This window comes from Prenolepis imparis, unplaced genomic scaffold (genome assembly GCF_030444845.1).
Source record: "Prenolepis imparis isolate NDT839.2.m4 unplaced genomic scaffold, iyPreImpa1.0 SCAF_9, whole genome shotgun sequence".
Taxonomy (NCBI): Eukaryota; Metazoa; Arthropoda; class Insecta; order Hymenoptera; family Formicidae; genus Prenolepis; species Prenolepis imparis.
In genome coordinates this window covers 7568588-7584799 of record NW_028141167.1, presented here as the reverse complement: position 1 = coordinate 7584799, position 16212 = coordinate 7568588, and the positions used below count along the sequence as shown (strand labels likewise).

Below are 16212 nucleotides of genomic sequence, written 5' to 3'. Positions count from 1 at the left end.
TGTTCGTCGTATGCGAATAATAGTTTTAATTAATACACTAATTAGTTATTTTGCGCGTCGAAATAAATGTGCCCGTGCAAAGTAAACAAAGTTTACTCGGTGGCGATAATCATCGAGATTGGATGTAAACGATTGAAACAGCGGGATTTTAACGCAAATTCTCGATAAATCGTCTCCATTTCCACGATTAAATATTTATCGCTTATCGAATCGCGTATTTGCACCTCGAAGCGTTTCTGACGCTGGATCGAATTCCATTTGAAATCGCGATATTTCGTTCGCGTTGTTGATTTTATACGACGACGGACGGCGCGTTTAGGCTAATCTCGAGTATCCGATGAAACGGGAATGGGCGGTAAACTGAACTGCACGTTGGGATTTCATTCGGAATGACGCGTGTGATCGATTAATTTCCTCGGAACGACAACGTCAAAATCCGGATAACGTATCGATAGATCCATTGGACAGAGCATCGGCCACCGCGACACGAAAATGTCATTCGACACTACATTGTTTCGAAAATAACAACCACGCAATTTTCTGCTTGTCATCTATTTCATTAATTAATCGGAAACTGTCATCTTTTTCATTAATTAATCGACTGATATTATAAAAAGAATGATTGTCATTCAGAGTGAAAATATAATAGCTACGTAATAATTTTGCAATTTTCAAGAGTAGCTATAAAAAATATTTACGTCATAAATCGTTTAATTATAAAAATTATAGCTTACAATTTTTTGTAATAAAAAAACTTCATCTCGTTTAATTCAATAAAAACTCACAAACGGCAGAATTTATAGCAGACTATATAAATTTAGACGATTGGTCACACACGAGTCAATAAACGAACCGTCTATTCCGAAGAGCTATTTTCTCCGTAACAAAAACCGTAACTCCTTTTTATCCGTCAAGCTAATTTCGAACCGCGCGAGTTCTCAAATTGACGAAAGGATCGATGGTCGATGCTCGACCGCTCCCTAAAGAATATCTCGAGTAATGAACCAATATCAGTGGACTCGCACCGGACGTAAACGTACTCCCTGAAGTCGTTCGAACGATCGGGCGATCTCTCTGCGGTCGGCTCTTTGGACTCGGTGGCGGCGTTTCCGGTTGACGCAGCTCGTCTTCCGGTGATGGTCCCTGGATGATGATGGTCTCCGACTCCCTCGTGGCCGGCATCACGGACATTTGCCAGGTCAGCGTTGGCAGCAGTCTTTGCCTCCTTGGCGGGTGATGGCGGCGGAGACGTTGGTGGCGATGGTGATGGACTTCCTGCACGAGCAGAACTGTAGCACACTGCTGCCTTCCGCAGGGTCTCCCTGCACAGCTCGGAGAACATTCTGTCTCCCCCATGGCCGGGGCCCACCGGACCGGCCCGTTTCCCCTTTCTTCCGACTGTTCTTCGTGGTTCTCTTCCCAGAGTCCGCGAAACAGTTACGAGTCTCGCTCGCCGTTCATTGTCATCTCTTCTGTGATCTCCTTCGTTTCTTCTCTTAGCACGACGACTTCACCACGACAATTGACACTACATCGCGCCTATCTAGATTCGATTCACGGATGAAGCACTCGCGGCTTAGACTAGCATCTGAGAAGTGATTGGTAAGATTACACCTAGATATTCAGTATCAGTTCATCGGCTGAGACTGGCTCGTGTATCACAGTTATCGTTTTACTATTAATATTAGAAGAAGACAACAGAGATTATAAAGAGACGAGAAAGATATATGAAATCTTTGAACCCTACAGAACGATCTATTTTTTGATCAATCAAAATTATACTTGATTTTATCTAAAGAGAATTTTTCTCATTATATTCTTACTATATATTTTTACCACCTCGTTTAAATATTTTGTCATGATTTTATAATCTATTATTTTTTATGTGATAAAATCTACAAAAGAAAGGAGCATTGATGAAAGTTAATCCTGAATTGCATAAAAATTTTTTGAAAAACCTTCAAGTTTCTCTCGGTTCCCTAAATCAAAATTACATTTGAATATTTCAAGTTTCCCATCATGTTTCTACCTACTATATTCTTGCATTTTTATAAGTACAGTAAACCTCCATATAGCGCATATACTTCTATAAAGATTCGTATAACGCGGTAAAAAGACGATATTACGACAGGTCTCATACAACGCGTTAAATCACCCTGATATAACGCGGTAGATAAACTTCACATTTTGTATTTCTTTCATGATAAACAACATATTTTCGAATTTTGTACAACCTACGAGTATATCGTATGACGCGCAACATATTTCCCACGTTAGTCTACTATAATTTATCACGTTTTTATACTCATTTATCAATTCATGTGGCACAAGAAAGAAAAGCTAATGCTGAATTCCTCCGGAGTCATTGGAACACATGATTCTAGCATAAGCATATTCACGCGAGCAATGTAGCAACAATACGGGTGATGAAGAAATATTCTTGCGGACACCATAAAGCGTAGGTAAGGACGTCCACAGATGAGACGGATGCATCCCCGATATAGTGCATAGTGGTGTTAGTTAGCGTGGGGTGTACGGCACGAACCATAATAAAAATGTCTGGCCGGTCGCCAGTTTGCAAAATTTACAGCCTCGGCCGCGATAGTCCCGGCAAACGTGAAATGTCGCGTAGAACCTGTATAAAGCGGGATTTCGTGACGTTCCACGAGCGTCGGGGAAGGAGGTACCGCGGCGCTATCGATTTGCATTACGCTAAAATTACGCCGCATGCTGTTAATTTAGTTCACCGCGTGGGCATTCGTGGTATTTCCACCACAAACGCGAGCACGTCGGACCCGTTATACGATTTATGTCGCGTATACTGCTCCCTCCCCCCGTCGCGTATTGAAAATCATCAAAGAGAGTTTAACGACTCCGCGTCCGTGTGTTCTCGTTAAATTGATTATTCATGAGAGCACGTTAACAATGTACGATCGAATAATGGCTGATAATCGCTGATGCGAGATCAAATAATTAGACTAATGCTGCGCTCAACATAAAACGACGACTTATTTAGATACATATATATGTAAATTTTGCCATAATAATAACTCTTAAAATATATATTATATATATTTATTACTTAAAATTTTTATCGATAACTCTATCGATCAATTGAGTTATCAATAAAAATTTTAGAAAAAAAGAAACTAAATAATAGCAGGATATCATTTTGCATTCTTTAAAACTTTCTACATTTCTATAAGATTATGTTTGTGTACATTAATTAGATTCGGATTGATAGTTAATAATAGAAAATAATCAGTTCACGTCAATAGGCTCGCTGAAATGATAACGTAACGAATATACAGCCTTATATTAATATTTAATTCAATTGACCGTAAAGATTGTATATTCGATTATTAAGCTGCATGATCGAACATTAATAGCGCGTTTATCTACCCGCCTAGCACACAATCGTTCGATTATTCGAAATGTCAATGCGCGCGTTAATGAGAGAATCATGATAAATGCAGAATCATCTGTTTTCCCTCGCGCTATCAGCACGGCCGCGTTTAACGCGGACAAACACCGCGGGGATGACCGATATTCTCGCGATGGCTCTCACATTATGCATTAATGCGCGATAAGCAGAAATTTTCAGTACTCATGAGAGAACGAATTAGGAAGTTTTACGGAAACGCGGCTCCGCGGAGGGAAAATTGTCTATGTACTCGCCCGAAGGACTTTATGATTTATCGTTGTACCGTGCGCAAAAACCCTTTCGGCATGCGCACTTAGCATGCACATAATTCCGTCAAATGTTCGTTGTACTGTTGCCAACCGATATTCGGGAAAAAACAAGATGGATGAGGCTGCCCCAATACGATGATTTTCCAATCGCGCTGAAGAGAATTCTATTACTTTCGGCAATATTAATGAAGCAAGCATCTCTTCATTGTTTATCATGTCTGTCCTCGAAAAACAAATTCGAAAAAATAAAAAAAAACGCAAAACGAATGCTTGTGCTTTGCGTTTGAGTAATTCTATTCTGCAGAAACTTTTTCTTTGAAAATTTCGATGTGATTTTGATCTTTTATTTAGACCTTTAATATTAAATTCAGCTAGAAGGGAGAACCTCGGAACGAGTCTCGTGAGGCTTGTCATAAAAAGCTTAACAGAAATATAAAATATTTTCTCTCGACACCTGTGATCTCTCGTAGGGCTACAACGCGAGAAAACCGGAAGCCGACTTCGTCGCGGCGAGTAACTATGTTTGCTGGCTAAAGTGATTCACGTTTACGCGTGAAAGCAATCGCCAACAGCCTTGCCGATCGACAAACGCACCATCGAGCTTCTGTCAGAGTCAGACGTGCGTGGGCACAATGGCGCGTCATTCTCTCGGCATCTGGAAAGACAGTCTCATTTACACTCACACATACGCATCACGACGCATTCGTAACGTATACGTTTCATTTTTCTTTTTTTTTTTTTTATGTCGGTGAGAGAACTGTCTGTAAATACGACAGAAAAGTGACGGTGCTGTCTAGATAAGTTATTTACGCGTTGCGTGAACAATATAGCTGTACGAATAAAATTGTCAATAAAATCGCGAAAGGCACATTTAGGAAAGACGCATTCCAGAATAAAACGCGAATAAAACGGACAATTAGAGCGGACGAAAGCGAAAGGCATTTATACGCGAGAACGCATTCGACGGAAAACAAATGGACGGCCAAGATAAACTCTGACAAAAGCTGTTACCGCAAACATAGCAGCTACGAGAGAGCAGCTTTAATTTCGACGTCGAACCTATTATTTGGCGAACCTCGTGAGAATCGCTTAATACTCGTGCTTAGGACTCTGAACGTACGTGAAGGATAAATGGCGAGGCATACGTGATACGACCGAAATTCATTATGTTAATTACCATCGCCCGAGGCGAGGACGGGCATAAGCCGAATTGAATAATGAAACAAAGGCAGCGGAATTAATTTTATTCCGTTGACGATCGGATATGGCTTTTACATTAAATTGCGAATCACTATAATGGATGTGAAAAGATTTTAATAATTACATTCGCGCGCGCTATTATTAGATATGTACCGGAGATTCAATTATACAAAAAAGATTGACCACTTATATTAAAAATATATTAGATTGAACATTAATATGTATATATATATAATTCTAATTTTTTCTAATGTTTTAAGCAAGAAGCATACATTGCACATTTGTTATTTATTGTATGCTACTTGGCATAAGTAATATATTTATAGACAGACATTTTCATTTCTTAATTCGACATCATAAAGTTGTAAGATGTCGCAATTTAATGTGATAGATGAATATATCTCTTGATATATTGAACTCTAATTATTCGACAAGCTTTACCAGAATTTCCAAATCAGTGGTATGAATTAAAAGCTAATTTTTCATCGAGTTGCTCCGATAACAAATTTTATCGCGGAAGTTATTTCTTCGTTTTACAATCCTTGACATCCCAATCTCTCTCGTCAACTTAATTTTAAATAAATTCTCTCAAACGGATTAGCGCACGAAAGTAGGTAGAAATCGATTTTAATGGCTTAACTCGAAACTTTGATTGCAAATTCTATTTGGAACGCCCCGGGTATCCGGTTGCTTTCTGGAAAATTGTGCCTGCCAAAACACGTTCGATCGTCAGCCACGGAGAGAGAGAAAGAGACTCTGCGAGGGTGGAAACCAAAAGTTGTCCGGAAAGGACGACGCTACGACGCTACGACGCCGATAAAGAAAGTAACCTTGCATCCTCCCTATTACAATATTTCGCTGGTGATCAAATAACCATTCTTTTAGATCAAGATATTAAGATATTTCAGGTTGAACATTAAAAAGTTAAGCTAAAAAAAAGGAGAAAAAAAGTTATCTAGCGGATAAGATTTGTAATAATTATATTAAATGATGTGCATACAAGCGCGCGTGATTTAATATCTGTTTAACGAATGATACGTGACAAGATATCGACGTGTTGATCGCAGGAGGGAGGTTAAGAGAAAGGTCAAAGTTCGATCGGATTAATTGCGAAATTAACCAATCAGCTGTCGGAATCATCTAATCCCTGCCTAATCCTGTCTAAATCCTTGATTAAGATTAGATCGCTGTTGTGTGTGTGTGTGTGTGTGTGATTGAAATTATATCTAGGTAATTTCGATCACATACAATGACAACGTGATGTAATCTCTTCAAATGCGAGGTTTTAATTGAGTAAATTATCTTATATATATCTTCGTACAACAATTTAATATAACTGGATTTCTGATATACGTTCATTCAATAAGAAAAAAATATTTTTTCACAAAAAGTGCAAAAAACAAATGCGGCTCTTAAAAATTTCAATTAATTGTTTCTATAAATAAAATAAAATAACTGAAAAGATTAGCGATATAAATTGTATTTTCGATTATGATTTAAAAATAAAATTTTATAAAGCTATTTTGAAAATTTTATAATAAAAACTTAACATATAAAATTAAGAGAGAGAGAAAGATATGTACAATAGCCACGTGACTATATACTTTTGTAAATTATATCTTATCTTACTTAAAACATTCTAGTATTCGTTTCCATTAATAAAATGAAATTTTCAGAGAGATCTCATGGTAAAAGGACAAAAAGAATTCAAACATAAATCGAGTTGAGTAATTTAATAAAAGTAGAAACTATATAAGCATAAAATAATGCATTTTCAACACTAAGATTGGCGCTTTCATAAATAAAACAATTAACCTACTGAATACGCACATACTTTTTTAGCTTCATCAGATTCACAAATAAATAACGATCTATCTCCAAAATATAAATTGCACCGTTTTTATCACATTGATTAGCTCTCAACTTCGTCAAGTTATCAGGTTTGAAGCGGAAACAAACGAAGAAAACAAGTTATCGCCATCGCGGATTGATAAAATCAAGCCTTATCCGCATTAAAACGAGCCAGTCGCAGCGGAGCGCAACGATAGCGGAGCAGGACGGAAGGAACGGAAGGAGAGCACCTTGATCTGGACGCGTGAATCTGGCGTCCACCTCGTGGTGAACCGACACGCCATCGCGACAAGCAAACCCGGGTGTTCGAGATGAATGGTCCCCGGATCACCTGCGCACCGGACGGTCTCCAGGCGAGAACTGAGCCTGCGAGATAACCGAGAGAGCAGCGCGAGGTGCTTACGCCGGAACGACCCCCGTCTGGAGAGGGTGGCGTGCGCGGAAAAGGGTCGCACCGACTCCCCTCGGAGGTCCGATGTATGTTGCTCGGTTAGTACGTGCGTAGTACATCGTCGCGAGGATACGAGAGGGTTGGAAAGAAGTCGTCGGAGAGAATGCGAAGGATAGCAGAAGAGGAAGGGCAAAGGATAATGGAGGGATGGAATAAGAGGGGCGAGCCACGTTTGGTCGGTGCGTACGTATACTGAGAGAAGACTCGGAGGGAGAAGACACAGACAGAGGGTAAAAGAGGAAAGGGAGCATAGAAGCCGGAAGGGTGATCGTGAGATAAGGCGGCAAGAGGAAGAGAAATCGCAGAATATAAGCGGCGAAGGGAAAACGGGGGAGGAAGCATTTGCTGGTGATGGTGATGGCGCTGCTGTTGCATCGATCAGCCGCCGCCACCACCTGCAACCCTCTCCCGAAATGGTCAACTCTCTGTATTGCAGCGCGCTCTCGTCACCTACGTTCGGCCGTGCCGCCTAATTCCATCGTGATCTTCGACCTCTGCCTTCTTTTCCCTCCGGTCATCATATCATCCCCCTCTCGTCCAGCTCTTCGGCTTTTACTCGCCACCACCGATCGACCGTGAGCTTGATTTATTATTTTGCCGTTTGAGTTTTCGCCCCGTCAGCGCGAGCGCTTTCGCGTGAGCCAGCGTTTTGTATCGCGTCGACGATCATCGCGATTCGGCGGAGAATTAGGTGACCTCGATCGTTCGACAGTTTCGAATTGATATTTCGGGCCTCAACACTTTTATCGTATAAATTTAATTCTATATAAGAGTTTTTTGTGGAGTAATATCAGGTATTCGTACATGTTTGGTCCTTTGGATAAGTTGGAAATAATTTGAAGATAGAAAACTGACAAGACAAAACGTAGGGATCCGCGAGGGTTAATCCTCGAGGGATCTTAAAGTGGAGATTTAGGATGGAAAAGGGCTGACAGTTCTCGTGGATGTTCTGCCATTCTTACGGTCCACGACGTGGTCCTTGAAGATCGATAACCTTGAACGAGAGACGCCGTAGCAACGTGCTTGGGAGCTTCTCTATATACGATTTCCCTGACGTATTATAACGAATATCACGATGCGGATTTACGGAAACGTTCTCTTTTCCGGAAATTGTCCGACGGTGAAATCACGTTATTTCTCTATCGCGGTGAACTCATCGCGATAAAATTCTCCCTTAAATCGTTACTCTCGCTTTTACGATACTTAAACGAGACGCGAATATAACCTCGTAAAAATAAGATTACGAGCCGCCTTTTATTTTACGATAGCTAAAACATGAATTCAATAAGAGGAAAAATAACGGGTCGCATAAAAAATTATACACAAAGTTTCAAAGCAACAAATAAATGTGAAAGTCATATGCAAAAATGTAACATCTTCAGGAGCGATTAAAAATATATATATTTTTTTTTTTCGAAATACTTCCGTGTATGCAAAATTGCAGAAAATCAATTTGCTTTAGGGCGTTGTCCCACTTTTCGTATTGTATTTTTTTTTTTTTTCAAATTCTATTTTCTATCGTGTCCACGCGAGCGATGTGTTTCCGAACATCAACCCCCCGAATTCATCGACATTGCTGACGTGAGCGACATGACGCGGTTCTGCGTACGTGTCTCCCCGAAATTCCGGGCGCGTCTGGTAACGTGGGAAGATGGCCAATTCGTGAAACCAGACTAATCGGAATCCCTTGCCCATGGAGCCGGCGTTTCTACGTTTACGCGCAAGAAACATCCCGACGGCGTCGCCGCTCTTCTCCCGTTTTGCTGCTCATCTCGGAGGAATCCCCAGGGTGGCTCCTGCTACACGACTTTACTCTCGATCTTTCTGTCTCATCCCGGAAAATTACATCCCAACCGGATATAACACGATGACGATTTGTGCTCAGGGCAATTAGTTTTATATCAAACGCTTGGGTAGACTTGGAAATGTTCGAGGTTAAAATATATTTCGTAATTTTGCAACGGGAATATTTCTCAGGTAAATGCCAAACCATCTGTAATATTCTTGCGACGTAATTTATTAAGACATCGCAATAAGTTGTCGTTTCAATGCTTATCTCAGAATTGTGGTACGTTTATATAAGCTATTATATTCTATCTCTCTCTCTCTCTTTTTTAAATGAAGATTTATTTATACTTTCTTATTCTTTTGTATATATACATATATATAAATTTAATCTAGCTTTTTCTTATAAAATGCACATTATATTCTATTAGTCGAGAGTAAAACAGAATAAAATATAACAACTCTGTAACAATTATATATTGTGAAAGAAAAACATATAAATATGCTTTAATAATTAACAACATTTCAATGAATAGGAAACAAATTTTATAGTTCTCAAAGATTGACCTCGTTTAATCAATAATTTCTAGTAATCCTTGCGTTATTGGACGCTAGAAATATTATTTAATTGGGAAAGTTTCTCCGTATCCACAGAAGAAGCTCCGAAAAGGAGCTGTGGGACCTCGTGAGATATGATCATCGGTCATCGATGAATTAGTCGTCGAGTCTCGTCTCTCGTAAGAAGTTTGGAGTCTTTATCGAAGTCCTATGATCATTGGATCGGAGACGAGTGTTCAGGTAAGTTAATTATCGAGGATTAATTTCAACGCCGGGAAAATGTCTATCGGCGAGGAATGAGATTTCTCTCGAATTTCGTTATCGCCACGAAGAAAGCCCGGAATGAGAAAATAAGGAGCACTTTCCAGCACTTAAAGTGCTTTCGTGTTTCTCATCCCACTTTGCTTTCGCGAACTTTCTTTTTTTTCGACGATTATACTCGTTCCACCGCCATTACATAGCGATAAAAAATACCGCAGCGGTATCTAATAAAATTATTATTATTATTAATATTGCTATAATCTGTCTATAAATTTAAGTCTATCTCTCTCTTTAATTTTCTCACATTTCTCGGTCAAATACATACAGAAATATTCCATATATTCTTACTATAATTTTTCTCTAACGATTAAAAATGAAATTAAAAACACGCTACTTCTCTTCCCCTTCAATTTCACTTAAATTCCACTGGTCGTCGCTCAAATCACATTCTTCCACTAAATGGAAATCAATTGAACGGAGAGTTGTATCCACTCTGCCCATCCACGTCGCCGCGCCCTCGCGTCACCCTCGTTCACTAATCCCCGCTATATCGAGCTTCCGCAGAAGCAGGTTCCCCCCAGCCTTATGTTCTGTTTCTACTGCTCGCACACGATCTTTCGCACGGTCACTGAAGGGCGACATGCACTGTTGCTTTTGCAGTCGTGCGAATCGACCGATGTCGGATTCTCGACTATTAGCTACGCACGTATCAGCTTGCATTTCATTCGAGTTAAGTCGCGATTTCGTCGGCCGATTCTTGGACGTTTAAATGACAAAAGAAGAGAATAATAATTTGAAATTGAGCTATTTAATATCTTATATATATAATATGTTCATATATATATCATTTTGTGTGTGTGAGTTATGTGCGGTTCGTTTCAGACTCTTTCTTTTTTCGTCATGAGTTACTGAAAGTCATCTAAAACAACTGTTTTCGACACGACAGCTCTTTCGAAAAAATATAGTAGCAGATCTCTGGACTTGAATTATAGATTCCCAAGAGTTCGAGAGTTTTTGTCGAGACTGTTTGATCTCTACCGGGATTCGGAGTTTGAACGTAGATCGATGAATGGAAGCTTGTGTGCAACCTGATTCCCCGAGAAGACTCTAATCTTATATATTATTCAGTTCCAAAAGTGAATGCGTGATTATTTTTTTGTGATTATTTAACGTTGAAATGTCCAAGAATCGAGCACGAATGACTCATAGATAAATTTTTGATAGATAAATGGAGATTAGATTGCATAAAGCAATTTTTAAATCAACAAGTTTAACATCCGGTGTTGTTTAAAAATAACAATCTCACGATCAGATACAAAAATAACAGCGACGATATTTTTTCGCAATTGTTCATTTTTTTAAAGGATACCGCCGAATAATTGACATCTCTCGTGACACACGGAGCGGAGAGAACAGATGAAAAGCGATTGAAGAGAGGAAGAGAACTGAGGGGGAAAGTGCCAAATAGAAATTGCCTGAATGCTACGCAGTTGCAGCTGCTGTCATACTGAAGTAGGACGAACGTTCTCCCCGACTGCGTAAATAATAAACGATTCCTCGCGTCAGACGCTTTAGCGCGATATACGAGCTCTCCCATGGAGAGGAAATTCTTTTTTTGCTAGAGTAAGGCGATTTGGAGGATGGAGTTTACCCGTCCGCTAATGCTGAAGTTACCGAAATTATGGCGCACGCGTGCGTGCTTAGAAACGAAAAAGTGATCGAATCGTTCACTCTTCCGAGTTCGGACTGGCTGATCTTTAACGCAAAAATTCACGGAGCGCATAATCGTGTTGGCGAAAGAGGATCGCTTCATCAAAACTGAGGAAAGAGCAGTTACCTAAGAACTTTTGACAGAAGTTTCAGCAAACTTTGCCGCGGATATGGCAAACTCAATGAGATGATCTCCGCGAGGCATCGGCACACATATTCATATACATATATTGCACATTATTACATAAGGAAGAAATTATTTAAAAACTTGGGCCGGAACAAGCACACATGACCGCGATATCGGTAATATATTCTTACCAACAATGTGTGTGATATTCGTGTTTGAGAATTTTTCATATCAAGATGGCCTGTAAAATTTATATTTATCTGACATGATATTGAAATACGAATAAACACAGGTTTCATTATATTGCTCAATATATATTTCACATAACGGAGAACATAGAAAATCTTTTTGAGATAATATTATAAAATTATAAGAATATATATATATTTAACAATTTAATATAATTTTGAATTCCACATATAAAAATACAAAATAATATACACATCGTGATAAATTCTCTTTAAAAATATTCTTGTAAAGAGGAAGGATAATAAAAATAATACGTCCTCGCTTTCGATAAAAATTTCCAGGATATCGGCCCGTAAGATTTCAATCGCCGGAAGTGGAATGAAAATTCCATCGAAATACTTCCTCGTAAACTCAATGGCGCGTTCCGTGTACAGCATTAACGATCGGCTCGGTATCGCTCGTTACCGTGACCCTTTTATCGCGTTTGAGATTTATGTCAAGTGTATCGAGAGAGACATTTTTATTCGGGCGTTTTCATTCGCGCGCGATCGAGATATAGCCGATGCTGCAGCTTCCTTTGTTCTATTATTATGGCCGGTTTCGGTGGACCATCTTGGGGAAGTTCGAGTGTTTTTGAGTCACAAAAGTGTACGGTATGTGTCTCGATGCCAAAGAACGAGTAGTGTCACTGTCCGATATGTTCGAGCGATTTTAGAAACTATATTGAATGAGATTTTTTAAATTATATTAAAATAATTATTAATAATTTTAATTTTAACGTTATATATTTCTAGAAAGCAATAAAATTTTAAATTAAATTTTTTTAAGATATTCTTGTGGCATTTATATAATTATCACGAATCTCTCTTTCTCTCTCTTCTTTCTTTCTCTACTTGGATAATGCACGTAACTTTTTCAATTGAATTTTCATCTCGTCTTTACAATCAACGGGATTGCAATAGTGACTCACTACCGGTAGTGTCGACAAGTGTAATAGACGTAAATTTAGCAGAAAACGGAGGAAGAATTCAATTATAATGACTGCGAGTTACTGCGAAAACGAGAAAACACTCACGTTGCTAAATATAAAATTAATTTCCACCATTAATTATGAATAATTCTTTCGCGTTTGTGGAAAAACGAGTATCCATTATAGAAATAATAATAACTAATAAAAATATCGATATACTTTATATATATATGTATATATATAATACATATGTGGAATGCATTTTTAATCCTGAGAAATAATGAGAAATAATCAGGGGGAAAATAGCAATGGATCTCACATGGATTTTCACGAGTCGAGATATATTTTTACGGTACGCTTGTGATTACAATTCTTACATCTGGGGCAGCCTTTTTGTTCTTGAGAGAGTTGTTTCCGCGACGCATCGATTCCCAGAAACAAAACACGAAAGAACATTTTCGTCTATTCGGACTCGTTTTCCACAAAAATTGGTATTTTTCTCGTTCTTCTCCGTTGAATAAAAAAAAAATATACATCGTAAGATAACATTTTTAGACAATGAACGCGTGAACTAAATATTAGATTTATATTTAAATTTTTCTTGTCATGATAAATCAAGTCCTCGGATGAAAAATGTTTCTTCATTGCAAAATACGTTCTTAGTCTTTTCAAATTGATTGTCCATTGTAAACACAGGTAGTCCAGTTTAGAATAACGTTATGGCACAAATACATGTCAATATACTAGGAATGTAACTAGAATTCAAATAACTGGCAATCAAATTGTACAAACTTGAACCAATTCTGGATCATCTGGCTATATCAAACTTATCGATTTGAGGTCTAACTGTTTCGGTAAGCAATTTCTAATTGATATAACAACAATTGCGTTTATCTCTCGCGTTATTTTGAATTTTGAATTACATTATCCGAATCACTATTCCGCTCATGGCACATATTCGCAGAGAGGAGACGTAAATGCGCTCTGAATGGAAACGATTTTCGTTTGTGCATCTTAATCTCATTAGTCAGTTCGTTTGTAGAATTCGTGAATCATAAACGAGAACACAATATCGTTTGGACCTGTCAGTACTGAATCCAAAGCTGCAATACAAACGAGCAATACAAATGGATCGAGCGGATTGTCCACTGTGTGATCCCTTTATTTGAACACGTTCATCTAGTTTGAGTCTTGACACCATTAACGGTGTGCCGAATATGATTAATCGATTCATATATTTGTTGCATTCTTAATTCCACAATAGAGTTTCTTATAATAATGTATTATAATTTAATCAAACATTAAGTTTTAAATAAATAAACTGTTAGATCGCCGAAATAAAATTAATAAATTAAATAGAATAACTAATGCACATCCTGGAGAAAATAAGAGAGAAATGAGCCAGAAATTAATAAAAATATAATGAATGGAAAAATCATGATGTATTTTATTCACGACATATATATTTAATCAGCAACTTTTTGCTGTCGTCTATTCTAAAGAAAGCTTTTGGAAAATATATTTCTTTATAATCTCTACGCCAGAGGATTAAGCGTTTTTTCCCCCGCAGAAAGAGCTTCTATGCGTTAGCTATAGTTGATACTCTGCATTAAAAAGCTGTACTTCGCCGGTTATGCACATGCACGGATCGCGTGAGAACAAAAGTGTTCTGCTAAGAGGGGTATTGTGAATCTTCTCACAGCAGTAATTTTATTACATTTCTCGAAACGTACTGAATCAAATATATCTTCGCCTAAATAATATACGGATTTAATGAAATGAAATATTCCGGTAGCACGTTTACGGCGCGCGGTATTATTTCGTAAAGCCAGCCAGTTGAATCCTCGTATTGTCTTACTCACAATCAGATGTTCTCGTTGAAGTCGAGAGACGAGATTCACAGCGGAAACAGATGGGATACCGTAGTCTACTCTATCCAAATGTCGATAACATTTAAGACTGAAGCTGGTTTGCAGAGTCGGTTCTCTGATAGTTGCCAATCAGTATGTCAATCGTTATGTTGAACGCTCGATCGAATCGATCAAATGAACGTGCGAATGAAGTATCGAAAACCGATTGAGCACGGAAGTTGCATTCTTCAAATATTATTTTATAACCATTTATAACATAATGAAATAAAAATATAATTGAGAGATATGTATCAAATATGCAACAATATTCTCTTAAAAAATATTTTGTAAAATTAAGCCAATCTCTTTTTTTATATTAATTAAAATAGTGCGGCGACGTCGCGTCATAAATAATGATGATGAAAATTGTTTTACGGACAGCCGAAAGCTATACGCGAAGTCGAAAAAAATTGGTTTCAACGTATCGCAGACACGTACGGAACGTAGTGATTTGTGACAGCGTGATAAGCATATCTAAATCTTACTACAATTTACTGTTCCGTCATAAATTTTAACGCGTAAGATATGAGTTGGCTTGTTACCTGGAAAAACGATAATTGCATACGCGTTATTATTGATTGAAAACTAAAATATCGCAAGGAAACACGTATACTTGATTAATGAGCCTTATCAGTGAACCAAATGTATTTTAACGAAATGTAGAACTCATCGAAAAGCAGTTTAAAATGTGAGTATCAAACAGCTTTGGAATCCTGATAGTAAAATTAAATATACGTAAGTAAATATACGTAAGTAATTAATCTTCTTTGATTGCGTTCCATGCGCGAAAATAAATTACTTGCAATCGATTAAATTAAAAAACACGTTGATATCATTCGTATTTATACTTATCCACTAGTGCATTCGACAATCGTCAACGATACTCCTGATTTAAAGTTAATATTTATCGACATATTCGTCAATGACACTTTTCATGCCTCGATTCATCGATTCGCGTCCGTAACAAGCTCCATTTTTTAAAAAGTTTGCCCCTTTATTTTGCCTTAAATTGATGGTTTAAAGTTATATTATTTCTACTGTTTTAATTTCCGCAAAAAATCAAGAAGATATTAAACATCAATGAGTCTTACGATATCTTTGGCCCTCTTTGACATTCAAGACCTCATTAAGGAAGACTCGAAACTATCGGCGACAAGACACATACGATGAAGTTTCTCGTAAACTCTCGACTGAAAATTTGAAGGGTCCAGAATTAATTACTTGTCACGTACGTCACCCTCTCGAGGCAAGATATTACTCTTGGCCAAAAGTGGCTGGGAAAAGATCTTAATGGCACTCTATCTGCGCTACTTTAACGCTGCTCGACACGTCGCAGGAGGAAAGAAAGACGCAATGAGTGTATAAGATGCGCCGAAATTTCATTCGAGTAATTTGCGGCTTTGAATACGAATTAAGCTCTTTTGAACATGTACGTATCCTCGTGGAGCGAAAGGTTCGGAAAGGTTCTCTTTTTCTCTCTCTTTGTAGCTTGCAATGACAAGAATGT

General features: G+C 38.1%; 1 protein-coding gene across 50 annotated transcripts in view; it reads right to left on the bottom strand.

The window, feature by feature from the left end:
- The window catches only part of LOC145940340 (uncharacterized), a 149879-nt gene that overhangs the window by 41453 nt on the left and 92214 nt on the right, over positions 1 to 16212 (bottom strand). For 4 of the 50 annotated variants that reach the window (XM_083045338.1, XM_083045342.1, XM_083045341.1 and 1 more), the window contains exons 1-2: positions 6975 to 7105; positions 1026 to 1588 (exon numbers count right to left, since the gene is read on the bottom strand). The exons of 37 other annotated variants lie outside the window; for them this stretch is intronic. In XM_083045338.1, coding sequence (XP_082901464.1) covers positions 1026 to 1342 — 317 coding nt within the window. In that variant the 5' untranslated portion in view covers positions 1343 to 1588; positions 6975 to 7105. Of the gene's footprint in view, positions 1 to 1025; positions 1700 to 6974; positions 7106 to 16212 lie in introns of those variants that run through there. 9 more of the 50 variants (XM_083045345.1, XM_083045362.1, XM_083045356.1 and 6 more) reach the window with 5 other exon arrangements.